The sequence below is a fragment of the Carettochelys insculpta genome, chromosome 25 (assembly GCF_033958435.1).
Source record: "Carettochelys insculpta isolate YL-2023 chromosome 25, ASM3395843v1, whole genome shotgun sequence".
In the NCBI taxonomy this organism is placed as follows: Eukaryota; Metazoa; Chordata; order Testudines; family Carettochelyidae; genus Carettochelys; species Carettochelys insculpta.
Window position 1 is genome coordinate 12724752 of NC_134161.1, and position 17561 is coordinate 12742312.

The window sequence follows — 17561 nt, forward strand, 5'->3', positions numbered from 1 at the left end:
CAAAATGCATTCCGAAACAGCGCTTAGCTATTTCACAATACCGCGTCTACACACAGCAGAGCCTATCTTGTTACAGAGCCATTGGACACACTATGGCTGATTTCGAAAATGGGCTCTAATCCCTGTCTACACAGCCCCTATTTCGAAACAGCTATTTTGAAATAGGTGCTATTGCTCGTACAATGGCTATGTCTACACTGCCCCTCCCTGTCGGGAGGGACAAGTAAATGCAGAGGATCAAAAATGCTAATGAGGTGCTGATATGAATATTCGGTGCCTTATTTGTATAACTGCAGACACTCGCTGCTTACGAAATGCAAAATAGCCATGTAGACGGGGTTCTTTCGCAATAAAACACCATTTTCGAAAGCACCCTTCTTCCTGAAGAACATTAGGGTTTTATTTTGAAAGAACCCGACCTACAGTGCTGTTTTTCTTTCAAAAGACTCTCCTCCGAAAATGCAATGATGCAAACATAGCACAAAATATGCATTTTCTTTTTGCCTCATTTGCACTCCCCTTTCAAAAGAGGATTGCACTGTAGACACAGCCACTGAGGTTTACCAAGGTCAAAAAAGGCATCTACTATTTTGAAATTATTTCGAAAGAGCGCTTGCGTTGTGTAACGCTTGCACAGTGGTTTCGAAATAGCAGCTACTGTCTCGAAATAACTTTGCTGTGTAGACGCATCCCCTTAGCGGCTGTGGGATTTCTAGGCCACCTGGACTTTTCTCCTTTCATTGGCTGCCCCAGACAGTGGATTATTATTTGCTAGTAAACACCACCCCCAGCATGCAGCAGGCCTGCATGAGCAGAGACTGTGTTTTGAATTGCAGCAGTCACTTCTGTGCTGCTGCTTCCCTTTCACTAGATGGCACTGAGAAAACCTCTCTGGGCTGCTTCAGGCCTTCCCCTTTCCTTACCCCAGCAGCTCCTTGGCAGAGGCAGATCCGGAAGCTCTCACACAACAGCCCTGAGCCTGCTGCTCCAGGTCCTTTCTACCCCGGCAGGAGAGGTGCCAGCAGCAGGCAGGGAAGCCGTTACGGAGCCAGCCACAGATGCCAAGCAGAGCTGGGAGAGAGCAAAGAAGCCAGGCCCCAGCAGTACCTGACACTGCAGCTATCAGACAGCCCCCAACGGATTCAGCCAGCACCCAGTTAAGACCTTGGGGGTGACAGTAGGATTTGAGGGCCCACTGGATTGGCGGGGGTCGTGGGAATAGGGGAAGTTGGGTGCAGATATTTGCGGGAGGCTGGGGCCACTCTGCCCCCATGAATGGAAAGGCAGGATGCTTTTTCGCCACCTGTAGTGGCTCTTGTTGCTCCAGGAGCCAGTGGTTTAAACGGGGGTGGTCAGCCTCGCTGGGGCTGTGACAAAGGCAGATGCAGAGAAGCTCTTTCTCACTTGCAGTGAGTGGCTCTGCCCCGCTGCCTGAGTGCTGGGGTTTGGCAGTCAGCAGAGAGCCGTTCTGCTTCCGCTTTTCCTGTGTCCCAGCTGGCTGGGCATGATGTTTACCAGTAGCTGAGCTGCCTGGCCCAGGGAAATCTGCTTCCGGATGTGCAAGGCCATCGCTAAGCCCCCTGGTTTTTCAGATGGAAACACAGAGGATGCTAAAGGCTCAGGAGTCTTGCACTAGCCTAGGCAGCGGGCTGAGGGATCTGGTAGGGAACAGGAAGCTGGTGGTCTTTGGGGCCCTGTTAGCCTGGTTACTAGTTGTTCACTTACTGCTTAACATCTGGCTGCTTTGCATCCTCTCTGGCTTGCTGGCAGTGCTGGGGGGATGGCTGGGTTCCCAGGCTGTCCTCAGCACCCGCAGCGAGCTCCACTTAGAGCGGTTCATCCTGCTGGAACACTGCCCGCAGAGCCCCGAGGCGGAGAGGCAGCTGGATGAGGAAATCGACCGCATGATCCAGAAGATCATCCGGGACTTTGTGTCCTCGTGGTACCCGGCAGTGAGCAGCGAGCGGGGCTGTGAGGATGAGGTGAGGAAGGCCATGACAGGCTTGGCCCTAGAGCTCCGCAGGAGGATGGCCCTGGTGGACAAGCAAGCCTTGACTCAGAAGATTCTTGTGCTTTGTGGCTGCCACCTGCAGAGCTACATGAAAGCAAGAGAGAGCGTGGAGGCCACAGGAAGCCCCGTGGAACCCGCCCAGCTGGCAGACCAGCTCTGGCGAGCCTATGGCAAGCTCTCTGCCCCACACCCAGCCGTCCAGAGCCCAGCCATGGAAGTGAACTATGCCCGGGCCATTGTGAACTTGTTGCTCCAGGTGCTGGTGCCCAAGCCTCACCTGGAAACTAGGACTGGGCGCTTTGTGGTGGTGGAGCTTGTCACCTGCAATGTTCTGCTACCGATGATCAAGAAGATGTCTGACCCTGACTGGATCAACCTGCTGCTAATTGGGATTTTCTCCAAGATGGGCAGCAAAGGGGTGAAAGGGCGAAATGGGGAGGAGCCTCCACGGGCTGCCTCCCCCTGCCAGCCCACAGTGCCGAATTCTTTGCCACTGAAAGTCATGGCATCATCTCCGAGATCTGCCAAGCTCCCCAGTTACGATGTGGTTGACGGTCTGGACCGTAAGCCCCACGAGGGGGAAGAGGAGAAGGAGCTGATGGGCGGAGAGGCCGGTGCTGACCTTGACGGGAGGAAAGCTGGAAGCACGCCCATGCACTATCCCCAGCAAGATACTCTGGGTGCTCTGTTCCTCTGTGAGGACTCAGAACTGGAGTCCCCCATGTCTGACCTGGGCAAGGACTCAGATTCCATGGTGCTCTTGTCCACTGAGGAGTTCCTCACCAACACATGCCAGGATTCCTTTGCAGCCCTGGAGGGGCCAGAGGGCTTGGACCAAGAGGAGGGGGTGGGTGCCAGAGATGGGTACTTGGAGGAGCATACCACCTCCAGCTCCGAAACGAGCATCCTCACCACTGCGCTGGGCCGCTGCCCTGACATACACATAGATCCTGCGGTGGAGAAAGAGGAGAGCATAACCTCCATCACTGCCCTGCTGACTGATACGGAGAAGGCTTTCTTGAAGCGAACATCCTTCCTGGAGAACCCCTCAAAGAGTCCCCAGGATGCTAGCCAGCTGCCTCTCCCGATCTCTTCCTCCCACACCTTTAGCTTTGAGCCACTCACTAGCCCTGACAGCCCGGTCGTCATCCAGAACCTGCGGATAACCGGAACCATCACTGCCCGGGAGCACACTGGGACAGGGTTTCATCCCTACACGCTCTACACCATCAAGGTGATACAGTCACTCCTCTGCTCTTGTCGGAAGGTAGGGGTGGCGATGGGGGAAAGCTAGTGCTTTGGAGGAGAGGCTCAGCAAGCTGGTTCAGGCAAAGCTAAGTGTCCTGTCCTCCAGGAGCTTTGCTCATAACAGGGAAGGGTGACTTAAGTCCATGAGTTAAATGATTTTTGAAATCCTCAGTTGTAATCAACTTTTCCATTAGTACTTAAGATATTTTGGAAAGAAAGATGTATTCTCACTGGCCAACAGACTCATGAAAAATTATGATTTGTAACTCAGCAGAGTTTTACATTGGGACTTTATTAGGGTTCCCCCTAATTTTATCCATCCATGGGTGAAATAAATGTTGTTTTGTGCACCGAGGCATGTGTGGATGCGCACCACCAACAGAAACACAGGCTGCCAGCTGTGAGCGCTCTGCTAAGCAGCTGAGCAGCATCTGAACCTCTCTTGGAGGGCCACCCAAGTGGTCGCCTTACAGGTGAACAGGGGACTTGATGCATCTTTTTGCTGCCTAGCAAAGTACTATAATGAGCTGCATTTCTTTAAGTAACTATATAGCTTAGTATTTTCAGACTTTTCGTAAATGTGCATTTTTAGTATGGAAGAAAAGAGTGAATGATATGGCTTATTTGCCATTGTTGTGCCACATTTACCAAGTTGACCTCGCAAGGTAGATGTTCCCTACCCTCTCATTTTTTCTTTGTCCAGAAAAGCAACCTTTAACTCAAGGGCTTTGATAGAGCCTCATGGAGTCAGCAGTTGTTTATTTGTTAAACTGCTTTAACTTTAGGCCTGAACATATTTTGTCTTTAAATTCAGATTTCATTTTAAATAGTTTTTAAAGAAAAAAATCTAATTTTAAATGACAATATCAACTCTCATTTAAATATAAAAGAATCCTCTGTTTTTATCCATCTTGATAGATAGTGCAGTCCAGTGGTTAGAGCGAGAGATTGCAAGTGGGGGATTGTTTGGTCACATCCCATGGCTGGTGATCTTTGTCCCTGATGTTTGCCTGGTCTCCAAAAGTTAATGACTGATCAATGGTTCACCCTCTTTCTCCCCAGTATGAGACAGCGCTGGAGAGTGAGAATGCCAGCGGCCTCCAGCAGCTGGCCTACCACACCGTCAACCGGCGCTACCGCGAGTTCCTGAACCTGCAGACCAGGCTAGAGGAGAAACACGAGCTACGGAAATTCATAAAAAGTTAGCACTGAAGCTAGCCCCATGTAAAAGCCCCAGCTGCCTTCCCTACCTTCTTGCCCCTTCCTGCTGCCTCTGTGTGGCACTGCTTGGTTGAATAATAATGGGTGTGTCAGTAAGATGGTCAGTGGGTGTCGATAAGCCAGCACACAGTGGGTTAACAGGAGGCTAGGATGGCCTTGATATTCTCCTGCCTTTCCCTGAATTCCCAAGTGTGCTCTCCTGGCCATAGTGGCATATAACTGCCCCCTCGCCCCCCCAAATCAATGTTCCCGCTAATTTTTCCATCCATGCACAGAATAAATTTTATTTGCACTGAGGCATATGCAAATGTGTACCACCAATATAAACAATACCTGGGTGTGGGCATTCTGCTAATCTGCTGGGCAGCAACTGAATCTCTCCTGACTGGACAAGCTGACAGATTACAGAGAAAACTGCCTCCCAACATGTATCAGCCATTCTTCTTGCTGTAGGAGCCATTGCAATGCTGCCCAGTCCACCCCCTTCTTGAGAACCCTGCCTGCCAGCACAGTGATCCATGGCGGTAAAGAGGGGCATGGCCTAGCCAGGGACTTTGGGCTACCTCCCCCACGATGGGAGCAAGGCTCTCTTACTGCTGGGCAGGAGCTGGTCACACCACTCTCTTTTCTGATGGGCGCTCCAAGGAACATCACTGTAGGTTCCAGGAGCAAACCCTACTCGTGCAGGCCTGTAAAGTGGCAAGACAGTGACTGGTTTCAAGTTTGATGCTCTCTTTGAGCGTCTGTCAGTTCAAGATGGGAAGACAGGTTCTTGGCCTGATAGGCTGAGTACATACAGCTCCCAGGAACTTCAGGGAGAGCTGGGGTTGCTTCTCACCTCTGACAGCCACGCCCCCTGTGTATAGTACAGGTGGCCAACATGACCACCAAATATTAGTCAACTGACTGTCGTTCGTGGCTCTTCCAATCCAGATCGGTGCAGGAGGACTAAAACACAAGCAATTCCTGTTCCTCTGCCAAGCTAGATACAAGAGAGCAGACCATGGCGGGGCAGGAAGGTGGACATCCATCTTTAGCAGCTGTTGCCTGCTAGGTTCCTTTTAAATTCTTAACATAACCTGCTGTGCAGCCCAGGTTGGGTGTTCCTTTCCTAGCGTAGCAGACAGCCCTTGACTAAGCAGCAGAGAGCTGGTCAGAAAACAGACTTTCCAGGCTGTAGACGCTTCTGGTTTTGAGAATTGTTTTTGTTCTCATTTTGGGATGAAAAGGCCAAGATTTGAAATCTCCCAAACACTGGAAAGTCCATTATTTGGATAATATAAAAACATTATACAATAACTTACGACACATAAAAGATGCATAATGCATGTATAAATATAATACAATTGCTATTCTACACATTGAAATACAATGAAATGAAACGAGCCAGTGATTACTTTCAATGCTTTTTCCCTTTGAAAATTACCTCAAAATTGACAAAAATGGTTCCATGAAATGTTTTTCTTTTGATGAAACTTCACTTGCCAATGGAAAACCATTCCACTCAGAGCTTTGACCAACTCTCAGGCCATGCATCTAAGTTCTCTCAGATTGTCTGTTATCTCTTAACCAACACGTCCAGTCCTTTGGCAGTGAGGAATACCATGTCTTAAAATGCATGAGATGAAAATGCTGTGTATATATTTGAGGCCAGATTCTTTCAGCCTTGTTCATGCAGAGCATTAGCTTACTCTGCCATTGACCTTTAGGTGTAGTAAGTTATGCCTCAGCACGCATCAGCATTCAACCTTTTATTAACATTATTGATGTCTTATTTTTCCTAATGCATATGTTTTCTTTGGAAGACGTCAAAGGCCCAAAGAAACTTTTCCCTGATCTTCCCTTTGGAAACATGGATAGTGATAAGGTGGAAGCCAGAAAAGGTCTCCTGGAATCCTTCTTGAAGGTGAGATGTTCTCTCAGTTTCTGATCATTGAACAGACTCAGCAGCCTCTTCCTTTGTGCATGGGAACGCATTGTCCTGGCTCCACTATGTGAATGAGCAGAGTAGATAGTGATGGATTGGTTAGAGCAGGGGACAGGGGACCAGGCTTCCTGGAATTTTATCCTGGCTTTGCTGTGTGCATATGTGACCTTGGACAAGTCAAACTTTCAGAAATATCCTCCTTTTTTATTTTATTTTATTTTATTTTATTTTATTTTATTTTTGAAGCAGAAGAAGCAACAAGAGACGCCTGGGACTTGCTTTTTCCAGAAAATCTATGCAAAGCCGGACATTGTTGTCTTGCCTTTTGGGGAGGAGGGAAGAAGTTCAGGGTGTTTATCTTGACAGATACCATTTCAGAGTATGGGAGACCTTTCCTCGGGGAGTGGGGAAGTCCAGTCTCTTGGAACACCTGGAGACTATAACCTAAAAGACAAGCTGATGCTGATCACCTGGCATGATGGCTGACAGGGTTTACCAGGACTCATGTCTCTGGTGTATATGAGTAGGAAGGAGGGTTGAGAACCCAATACTGTGTTTTCCTTTGCAGCAACTGTGCAGCATCCCTGAGATTGCCAATAGTGAGGAGGTGCAGGAGTTTCTCGCTCTGAACACTGACGCCAGGATCGCATTTGTCAAGAAACCCTTTGTGGTCTCCAGAATAGACAAGGTACCTTCATGCCCAGGTGTAGCTGCCATCTGCGGCACTCCACTGGCGTGAACAATCTCATCCTAACATTTTAAAATACTTTCTCCTCTTAGGTTTTTATCTGCCTGTTGAGCTTTGGTGCATGGTTGTGCTGGATGCCGTACATACACCTAATTCGAAACAGTCCCTGCCCCAAAGAGCTTATAGAAATGGAGACATTAAGTTGCATAATCTCCATATCACAACTGGGGTAACAAAGCACAGAAATATCAAACAATGCCTTGAGAGTCTGGGTCACTGGAATTACCAAGCCACTGCTCTAAGCACAAGACCCGCCTTGCCTGCTTTTTGCCAATGGCATGTGTGACCCAAATTGTTACCCGTCCCATCCCAAGCATAGGACATCACCTGTAGCAGAAGAGGGAAGGTGAAGAGACAGAAGGATGGCTCATTCATTTCAGTGAGCACCTTTCCCACCCAATCTCCCAAGTGCCCATCTTTGCTACGAACTCAAGCACTGGTGATTGAGAAAGGTACTGACTCTTACGGGATCCTTCCAGACACTAATATTCCCAGTCCATCTTTGGTTTCTGTTCACAAGCTCTGTGGGATCATGAGCTCTCTGAACAAGCCTTTTGGATGACGATGTGTGTTACCTGAGCTATCTTGCACCCCTTCTGCTCATTGTGTTTTTCTCAGAAGACCTTGCTGCATGGGTATTTTAATAATTACATAAAGGAGTTGGGACTTCTGGAGTTTCTTCCCCTCTCTGCCACTAACTTTCTTTGTGACCTTGAGCACTTAACATTTCTGTGCCTTAGTTTCCCTACCTGTAAAATGGACTTGCTAACACCTGACAACCAAGCAGCCTGACCTCATGCCCTGTATATTCTACTTCTCCATATTTACACCAGTTGGCCAGTCCCTGATTGTTAATGGGCTTTTTTTTAATTTAATGGGAGCAATAGAAATTTTCAAACCTGTCCATTACAGAGCAGTGTCTGCTTGACCACCTCAGAGTGCTACTGCTTGTTAAAGCCACTTGGCTTGAGGCAAGGTGCCAGGATGTGGACTGTAGTTGGCTCTGAATGAATGAGTGGTGCTTTTCATAGTCCTCCCTTCTTCACTCTTCCAGTTTCCGGAGGGCTGAAATGCACAGCACAACAACATCCCCCAAAACAGGGTCCTGCCCCTCCTCCCTCGACTCAGTCACACTGAAAGTTCCTTGATTCATCGAAAGTCTCCATTTCCCAAACTTACTCTGCCCCTGTGATGTTCACCCAGCCCAGACTGCTGGGAAAGCAGCTCAGACCAGGTCCCTGCACTGAGCACCTTGCAGATTAATTTCAATACCCTCAGTAGGCTGCTTGACATTTCCCCTCATGATGTGCCTGGCACCCATAAACAACATCAGAGTGAAGTCAGCATCTCTTCAGTTTGCTGGTGCATTAAAACCCTAATACAGCAGGATCTGACCTTAGCAAGGAGTGTTCCCAAACACCTAAGCAAGGGCTGGCTGGAATGCTTTCGGCCTTGATGCTCCATTGAACACCTAGCAGCTCCCTCTAAAATGATACCTGGAGACCAGTGTTTCTTAAACTATGTTCCGCGGAACACTGGTGTTCTATGAACAACTCGCAGATCTGCCATGAGCATTTGGAAAACTACACTGATGGTCTATATTTTCTGTTTTTTAAACCAGATGCAGTATTACTTCTTCATTGCTACGACACATGATTAAATTACTTCTTCTTTTTTTTTTTTTTTTTTGCTGCATACGCTGCTGTTTTGAAGAAAAATTTTGCAGATGTTCTAAAAAAAATATTATTGTTTGGTGTTCCGTAGTCTCAAAAAGTTTAAGAAACACTGCTGCAGAGGACTCTTAGGACATGCCTGCCATGCAAGCAGGCAGGTGTGACTGGAGCACATGTAGATGTACCTGACTAGCTTTGATCTGAGTGGCTTAAATAATGATTGCTAGCATCAGCCTAGGCAATACAAGCCCACCCAGTGTCCTGGGTATGTACGCCTATGCTGCTGCTGTTTCAGATAGCTAGATCAGTCCTAGTGTGGGTCTGCCTCCACAAGCAGTAATCACCCGCCTGCGATCGCAACATGGGCCTGTCCTGAGTGGGGTGCACCTGTCAGCCATGGGAGCAGAGACGTGAAGGAGAGTGGAAGTGGAGTTGTGAGCTGTCCATCAGTTTTGTCTGTTCTCCTGTGCATCTTGGCTACCCCTTTACCCCCCAACAGCAATCCTCTTATGGGAAAGACATGCTGTGATGTTTCTGAGCACAGCTCCAGGCTCTTTTAATACCCCCCTCCCTCCCCTGACCCCAAAGCAAATGCTGTTCTGGCTCAACCTAATCCTTCCACCCCTTCCACAGAGAAGCACAGGCTAGGCCAGTCTGGCTGAGTCAGGGGTCAGAGGGCACCTCTTTCTGGAACTTGGTATCTTCCTCCTTCACCACTTTGCTTTTCCTACCTTTGGCAGATTGTGGTCAATGCTATCGTGGACACTTTGAAGACGGCGTTCCCCCGGTCAGAGCCTCAGAGCCCAACAGAGGAGCTCAGTGAGGCAGAGGTGGATGGGAAATCCCAGACAGATGGGAAGAAGGCCAATAAGTAAGGACTTTTTTCAGGCTACACACAGCACACTGGCAGAGGGCTGAATGTAGGATAACAGGCTTACTGTTGGGTGTATAGGATGGTGTTGGGTGAAAAGGTGAGTAATATGCAGCCCTCCTCCCACATGCTTGTGCTGAGATTTCTTTGCTTTACAAACTAAGCCAAGAAAACGTGGGTGAGTGCAGGAAGGGGAGGCCACCAATAAACATTCAGATATTCCAGGATCTGCTGCTGGCTCATGATCCGTGGTGCTCTTCCCCAGGAGGGCCCCCACACTGAAATGTATTTTGTACTGGGGGAGGCCCAGTGCATGGGAGAACATGCCTATGTTATTGAAGGGCTGTGTTATAACCTTTAAACTAACGCACCAGCTGTGCCATCTTTGCTGACTCACCAATGAAATGCCATCTCCTCTGGGGCAGAATGCAGCTGATGTTTAGACAGCGACTGTGGCAACAGGCCCACAAAACCTTAGACCAGGACACCAGTTGAAATCTGCAGCAAGGGAGGTTTAGATTCAATATTAGGAAAAACTTTCTCACTGTTCGAGTAGTTAAGCTCTGGAGTAGGCTCCCCAGGGAGGTTGTTGGTCTAGGTTACTTGGTCCTACCACAGAGCAGGGGGCTGGACTCAATGACTTCTTGAGGTCCCTTCCAGAAGTAGATTTCTACGACTAACAATACAATGACTAATAATACAATATATAAAATTCACACCCCACATACACACACGAGTAGAGCTCTTCTCTCATACGATGGCTAAAACACATGCAAGTCTTCCTATGCTTGTCAATTTTTCTTCGTTAAAGAGATTTCTGTTCAGTGGTTGGTGGTCACTTATACACGAGTATATATGGTAACGTAACATGTTCACAAAACCTTTTGCTATCAAAAACCCTGAGCAGGATTGTGTAACACGGCAATTAAATACGCAGACACAGAGAGGTTTGAGGCATCTGGAAGGGGTTGCTTTTTGGACCAATTAAAAAGTCTGTTTATTGCTAAGGAATGTTCTTTCCAGCCAAGATTCCCTCAAACCTGACTTGAAAAAATTGTGCAGAGCAGCTTTTTGAAGCAAAACATCCCTTTACAGGAAAATCCATATGTACACACACACATTCCGGCCAAGGATCACTGACAGGCCTGATAGCTTTTGCTGACTTTAGCAACACCAGACAATAAACACTCATGTAAAAAGGACATGCAGTACTTTTGGCATATGCCATAGGATAAACACTCCAACATTCGCTGGCTGTGCTACTGCAAACAGCATGTGGAACTTTTGGTAAGGGGAGTAGGGGGTTAACTCCCAAGTCTGAACCAAATCCAAACTCTGGTATTGAAATTACAGTCTTCCTCCCCAAAATCCCCTTCTGCCTACTGATCATGGAATAATCTCTTTAAAAAAGAAAAAGTGACCTCTGTGTGTGTGGGAGGGGGTAGGAATTTCATTCTACATTTGGGACAGACTTCAAGAAGCCCCCTGAGACGTGACAGCAGATTAAGCCTTTTTTCTAGTGTTGCCTTCAGTGGGCATGGAGAACAATTAATCACTGTCCTCTTTATAACAGCCATTAACCAGTGGGAAGACTGTTATCAGGTCCCACCTCAGTCTTCTTTTCTGAAGATGAAAACTTGGCCAATTCTTTTAACTTTCCCCATCCATCAGGTTTTCGAAATCATTTAACAGTTTTAGTTGCTCTCTGCCAGACTGTTTTCAATTGGTTCACATCTTTCCTAAATTGTGGTGCCCACAATTTGATACAGTAATCCTGCTGGAGCCTCATGAATGACATGTAGAAAGCGATAGTTACATTTGACACACCCCAAAATTATATTAGTCTTTTTTTTTGCAACTGCATCCCTTTGTTGGCTTATATTCCATTCCTGATCCACCATAACCACTCCCTAGCCAGATGTTCTTCATTTTGTAGTTATACATTTGATATTTTTCCCCTTCCATAGTGTAATATTTTGCATGTGTCTTTATTGACTTTATCTTGGTGTATCCAGAGCAATTCTCCAATTTGTCAAGATCATCTGGAGTTTTAAACCTGACCTCCAAAGTGCTTGTAAGACCTCCCCGCTTGGTGTCATCTGCAGATTTTATGAGCATCATCTCCACTCTGCTGTCCAAGCCACGGAATTCTACTTGGGCACCCAGAGCTTTGAAGAGGGGCTATTATTCTTATTTTATTTGGAATTTTTAAAAAATAGCAGCTAGTGTATAAAATGTGGACTTACCTATGGATGTATATAGAATTATAGTTGTATAAAGCTGGAAGGGACCTTACCAGGTCTTCTGTACATTCCCCCGACTTCGCAGGAATAAGTAAACCCTAGACTATATGGTAGCCAGTGCATAAAATATGAGTCTATACACGTATATGTATGTATGGTAGCCACAGATGCACTGTCACTGCTGAAACACCTTGCTGGCTTGGAGAAGCACTTACATCAGCCATGTCTGCAGTCTCGTTAGGAGGGCCGTGTCTACACGGGCAGCTTCTGTCAACAAAACCGGGCTTTTGTCAACAAAACTTGCCGAGCGTCTACACGGTTAAAGCTCTCTGCTGAGAGTTTAACAAAACTCAGCTGTTCAGTCGGCAGCGTTATTCCTGTTCTCGATCAGGTATAACGCCTCCGTCAAAAGTGTTTTGTCAACAGAGGGCCCATGTAGACACTTCTGTCGACAGAGAGGGCTTTCAGTTCCCTGGGCAGCCTTGTACGCAAAGCTTCCAGTCAGCTGACCTGTTGAGAGAGTGCAGGGCAGTCTGGCTGCTCTCTGTTGACAGACAGGCTTGCTCTTTCGATCTGCTTTTGTGCATAGATGCTATCTGTCAACAGAAGTACTGCCAAGGTTTTGCTGTCAACAGTAACCTGTCGACAGAGGCTGCCCATGTAGACGTGGCAGGGGTGGGTGAGTTAGCATGGTGCTTGTAGAGCCACGACCATCACTGACTCCTGCATGCTGTGCTCCCCCGAAACCTCTCTGGTCTGGGTCAGAAATTGCAGCCTCAAAAGCTGAGCTCCTCCATCAATATCTGTGGCCTCCCCTCCCACAAACATTTGCCAAGGGGAAACAGGGACACAGAGAAGGGAAGCAAGTTGCCCAATGATGCACTTAGGTGAATGGAATTACTGGGAATAGACATCGCAGCTGCTGTTAACCACTAGACCATGACAGCGTGCCTTGCTCCTGGAGTGTGCTTTCTGGGTGTTCTGTGAGCCCTATAGGTACTTCCTTTGCAGGACTCCACACACCTTTTGTAGCATCATATCCATGGTCCTTTTGCAGGGCTTATTACAGCATGTACAGGGCCATTCACGCTATATATCCCATGTTGCCTCTCCATAGGGTCTCATAAGAGCTTCCTTTTATGGAAAATGCATGCGCGAATTCCATACGTCCTTTGAAATTATACCTACGAGGTGGTCTGCCAAGAGCCAATGAAGCTTACAGGCAGCCCCTCCGCCACCCTAGTCAAATGCTGAGGAGCATCTTTGGTGCCCCCCTTTCCTCCTCCTTTGTTAAGCTATTGAACACTTTAATTTCAATCGTGCGTGTAATTTGTTCATTTTTCACTACCCTCTTAGAATGCTCTGGACCTTGATAGAATCTTGTGGAACCTTCCGGACTTGTCCAGAACAGTGTCGGCCCTGTGAGCTGGGTTTCCAATGTCGCAGCTGGGTTCTCTGTCAGTTCACTTCACTTCACTCGTTTCATTCTCACACGTCAGTGCCTGATGGGCGACACCCTTCCCCTTCTCGCCCCGAGGGCCTGGCAGGCAGCGTTCCAAGAGGCGCGAGGAACTTCCAAACCTCTGGGAGCTTCCATGAGATTCTCGGGGATTAGTGAAAAATGACTCCATGTACGGAATCCCTGCAACACATTACTTCAAACCTTTTATTTTCCCTTGAGCCCCCCGTGCTCGACAGCCCCCTGAGTTGGGGACCCCCTGTGGCCGCCTGGGTTATCCGATCCTGGTGCCAGGGCAGATCAGAGCTGGTTTCCTTTCACAGCAAGGTGGCTCGCTATGTTCTCAAGCTGACGTTTTAGCAATTACTCCCATCAGATGAAGGACGAGGTACTAAACTCTGCTCTGTCTCTCTTCCCCAGGCCCAGGCTGAGGTTCCCATCCAGTAAAATTGCTCCGGTGCTGAGCGTGGCTGAAGCACATGAGAGGATCTTGTACGGCCTGAGGGAGGGTAGCACTGTAAGTGCTGAGCCAGCCCGAGGATGTTGATCCAGTGGCCAGGGCCAAAGGGCTTCGGGAGAATATTTGCAGACTGACCTGGAAAAATCCAGGGTTGTGGTGCAGGGGGTCCCCATATAGGATAGTAACTGCTGGCTGCTGCTGGATGGTCACCAGTGCAATGAGTTTGATAGTCTGAACCAACATAAACTACTTTGTTTGCACAGTCAGTTGAAGAGGGGCCCAGTGCTTAGCAAGACTCTTGTCATGCAATAAGGAAAAGCATTCACAAGGCTAATGGGAAGACGAGAGCTTCAGGAGAAGAATGGCCTTTGCCCCAGTGTTCCCTGTAAGCTGCACTCTTGTGTGACCCCTCAGGAGATAGTCAAATCCAACCCCATGATTAGCAGAGCAGCCACAGCTAGGTTTTGTGTTTCTGTTGGTGGTGCACATTGTGCATGCCTCAGTGCACATAACAAAATTTATTCTGCACATGGGTGGAAAAGATTAAAGGGAACACTGCTTTGCTGCAGCAACCCTCTCTTTGTTTCCTTTTTGTATGGCATCTTGCACAACAGAGCTTGGCCTCTGGGCACTACTACAATCCAAGTAATAAATGGGCAGAGCTGGTCAGGGTAGGAGGGTTGTTGATGAGGGCAGATGACCTGAGGATCGAGAGTTGGAATGACAAGGAGTGAAGCAGGATGAGAATTACATGCACTGGCACATCTGGGGCATGGTTCTGGTGCTCAGTAGCAGTAACAGGTGCTGTGGGTGGGTGGAAGTAGAAAATGAAGAGATGCAACAGTGATTCCCTGTGACCTATTTTTCATGCTCGCAGTGCTAACAGACAGGCCATAGTGTGCAGGGTCAGAAGCCACTGGACTCAGGGGGGTTGCACTGGATGGGAGCTCCGAGAGACTATGGCTTCCGGGTAGTGGCTTGCTGCTCAGATGGTGCAGAGGAGTTGAATGGGATATGTTGTCAGCTCTGCCCGCCCGCTTCCCTGCACCGTGGTCCTGACTCATCTCTGCTTCCTCAGGTCTCTGATGCTGTGTCCCTGGCTGGGATGGAATCCTTCATTCAGAAGCAGGAGAAGCTGCTGGAGGAGACATCCAATGAGGCCCCAGAAAATGAGGGTACAGGCTCCATGCATATGCCGCAGCCATTGGCCAGCCAGAAAGAAGACACCAGTAAGTACCTGCCTCCCAGTGCTTCACCCATCCGTTGGCTTTGATGGGACATGGCTCTCCCATCTTCATTGGGCTGCTTAGCACTTGTTCTTGGATGTGGTTGAACTGCTTAAGCTGAAACCTTTCAAGAAAAGAAAATCCTTGTGAGGCAGAATGCCACCCTGGAAGATTGCAGCCTGAATGGTTAAAATTTGGTGAAGTTATAGGAACTGAAAACACGGTCACATGATAGAAAGCGTGGGGCATCTTTATGCACAGTTAGCAGTACCTGACCTGCCTGTAATGAATGTGAATGCACAGCACCGCAAGGCGATCGGGTCTGCGGTCACTGGTTGGTACAGAACACATGAAAGGGGATGGGGTTGTGTTTAGCTGAGCTCTCATGGAAGCCTTGCATAAATAAGGCTGACTCATCTGAGCCATCACCAGACATGGAGGCAGCAAAGCGATGGTATGGTCTGGGAAGAGAAGGGGAATGTGTACAAAATGGCTTGCCATAGACAAGTGGAGTCCACATCTGTTGAGTAAGTGGTCTGTCAGAAGAGGGGAGCACAGTGAGGCTAGCCAGACAGTGACCAAGGGTGGGGGGAAAGGGCGTGAGGGGAGTAAGCAAGGGTAATTCAGGATCATCTATCCTGTAGCACTGCCTGGGTCATTGCACGGAGGGAGACACCCTGCTTCAGCCTTTTAGAGCAAATCTGAGCTCCAGAGGTATGTAATGCGTGAATGGAAATAATTCCCGTGAGGATCGGAGTTACTGGTAGCCACGTGTGCTTAGAGCCACCCGTCTTACCTTATGGCCTTGCGCAAACAGTTTGCCTCCAGTCTTATCGGGGGCTAGGGTCCAGCCCCCAAACAGCAAGGAAATCCTGGTCACTCTTCTGTGCAGTAACTTGAGCACGAGCGGTAGCAGGAGCACTCAGACAGGTGCTCCAGCTGCAGGAGAGGATGAGCGGTTGGTGACTGGGACGGTGGAGGGTTCCATCTGCAGGGTTGGAAGTCAGCATGTGGAACCTGTCCTTCAGTTTGGCCATCTCAATGAAGGGGGAGGAAGCACCTCCCACTTGTGGTGCGTGCCTTGAGATCTAGAGCACAAGAGCTCTCCGGAAGGGCTCAGTGCAATTACGATCCGATGCAGCATAGTTTGGTCAGAAGGACCTTGAGGAACAGGGTCAGTCACTGGCCCATCCCTGCCAATGTAAGTTCTGCACTGTTACATTCTGTGCTGGGAATGGTCTGCACATCTCTGATGCAGGGACCAGGACCTTCCACAAGATGGCAGCCCTACGGTGCTAACCAGAAAGCCAAGCTGCTGGAAAACCAGCAGATTGGGAGCTCCAAGAAGCATGCCTGGGAAAAGCTCAGCTGCTCTCCCACCACCAGCCACCTTTTCTCTGTGCCCAATGAGGCCAAATTCTAGCTGCTGAAGTTGGCTGCTTCTCCACCTGCTCCAGCCATGCTGTGCTCTCTGAACTCCCTGCATTGCTTCCTACCCTTAGCCTGTAAGCCTGCTGGTATCCCCACTTAGGCCTTTGTTCTCACTTCCTCTCCTGACCCCCATACCTCTGCTTCCACCTCCCTTTCCCATTCCTAAGTTGGAACCCTCAGAACACCCCACATCTGTGCCCATCACCATGGCATCGGGGGCCTATCCCTTTGACACAATGGCAGCCGCCACCAAAGGGAAAGCTTGAGGTCCTGCTTTATTTTGCCGTATTTCCCCCTCCACCTGGAGCAGTCTTTGAGTGTGAGATCCTTCAGCTCTCTCCTTCGATACCCACCTCTCAAGCAATCTCTTCTCCTCCTCCAGTGTTCCCGCCCCAGGAATCCGTTTCAGCTCTGCTTTGTCTTACTCTGCTTGCAAGCTCCTTGCAGAGTCTGTGCTTTTGCAAAGTACCATGTCCGTTTTGTAGGGATAAGCATGACCAGGGCCCTGACTGGGAGCCTTAATTCAGCCATACCTTCCAGTTTTGCCCTCTCCCGGCTGGGAAGGAGCTGGGGATGCCTTGCCATTTAGCCATCCTTCTTTCACTCAACATGGGGATGTGTAGCTAAGGAGCGCACCGTGTGCACAATACAGCGTAGCTTTATTTGTCACTAGGCCTTTGCTTAAACCACAACCCAAAAGGCTTTGGGGTTAAACTGTTGTATGTGGTGCGGAGGCTCCTGGAGTCATGGCCCCCTTGTGCCAGACACTGTACACACATTCTAGACAACAGCCTACCCCACACTTGCAGCTGGGGGAAAGTCAGTGGAGCTCACAGCGAGTGACAGCAAGTAGGGATCTGGCCGAATGTGCATCTCCTTCGGATGCTGGTTATTCTGGGGACCATGGGAGTGAGAAGTGGCTGGATCAGAGGTGAGATGAGACTGAGGGGGTCTTTGGGAAGGCAGCTGCTGCATCAGAGAGTTCTCACGCCCAGGCTGGAGCTGGGTCTACATGCAGATGTCAGGGGAAGTGGCTGTGGGTG

General features: G+C 48.8%; 1 protein-coding gene and 1 long non-coding RNA gene across 8 annotated transcripts in view; one reads left to right on the forward strand and one right to left on the reverse strand.

The window, feature by feature from the left end:
• Positions 1-17561, reverse strand: part of LOC142001509 (uncharacterized) — a 153194-nt gene that overhangs the window by 98574 nt on the left and 37059 nt on the right. The gene's annotated exons all lie outside the window — the stretch shown is intronic.
• Positions 969-17561, forward strand: part of SNX19 (sorting nexin 19) — a 57694-nt gene continuing 41101 nt past the window's right edge. For 6 of the 7 annotated variants that reach the window (XM_074976817.1, XM_074976810.1, XM_074976811.1 and 3 more), the window contains exons 1-7: positions 969-3245; positions 4322-4460; positions 6286-6386; positions 6976-7095; positions 9569-9699; positions 13822-13918; positions 14940-15090. In XM_074976817.1, coding sequence (XP_074832918.1) covers positions 1593-3245; positions 4322-4460; positions 6286-6386; positions 6976-7095; positions 9569-9699; positions 13822-13918; positions 14940-15090 — 2392 coding nt within the window. In that variant the 5' untranslated portion in view covers positions 969-1592. The remainder of the gene's footprint in view (positions 3246-4321; positions 4461-6285; positions 6387-6975; positions 7096-9568; positions 9700-13821; positions 13919-14939; positions 15091-17561) is intronic. The other variant, XM_074976812.1, reaches the window with a different exon arrangement.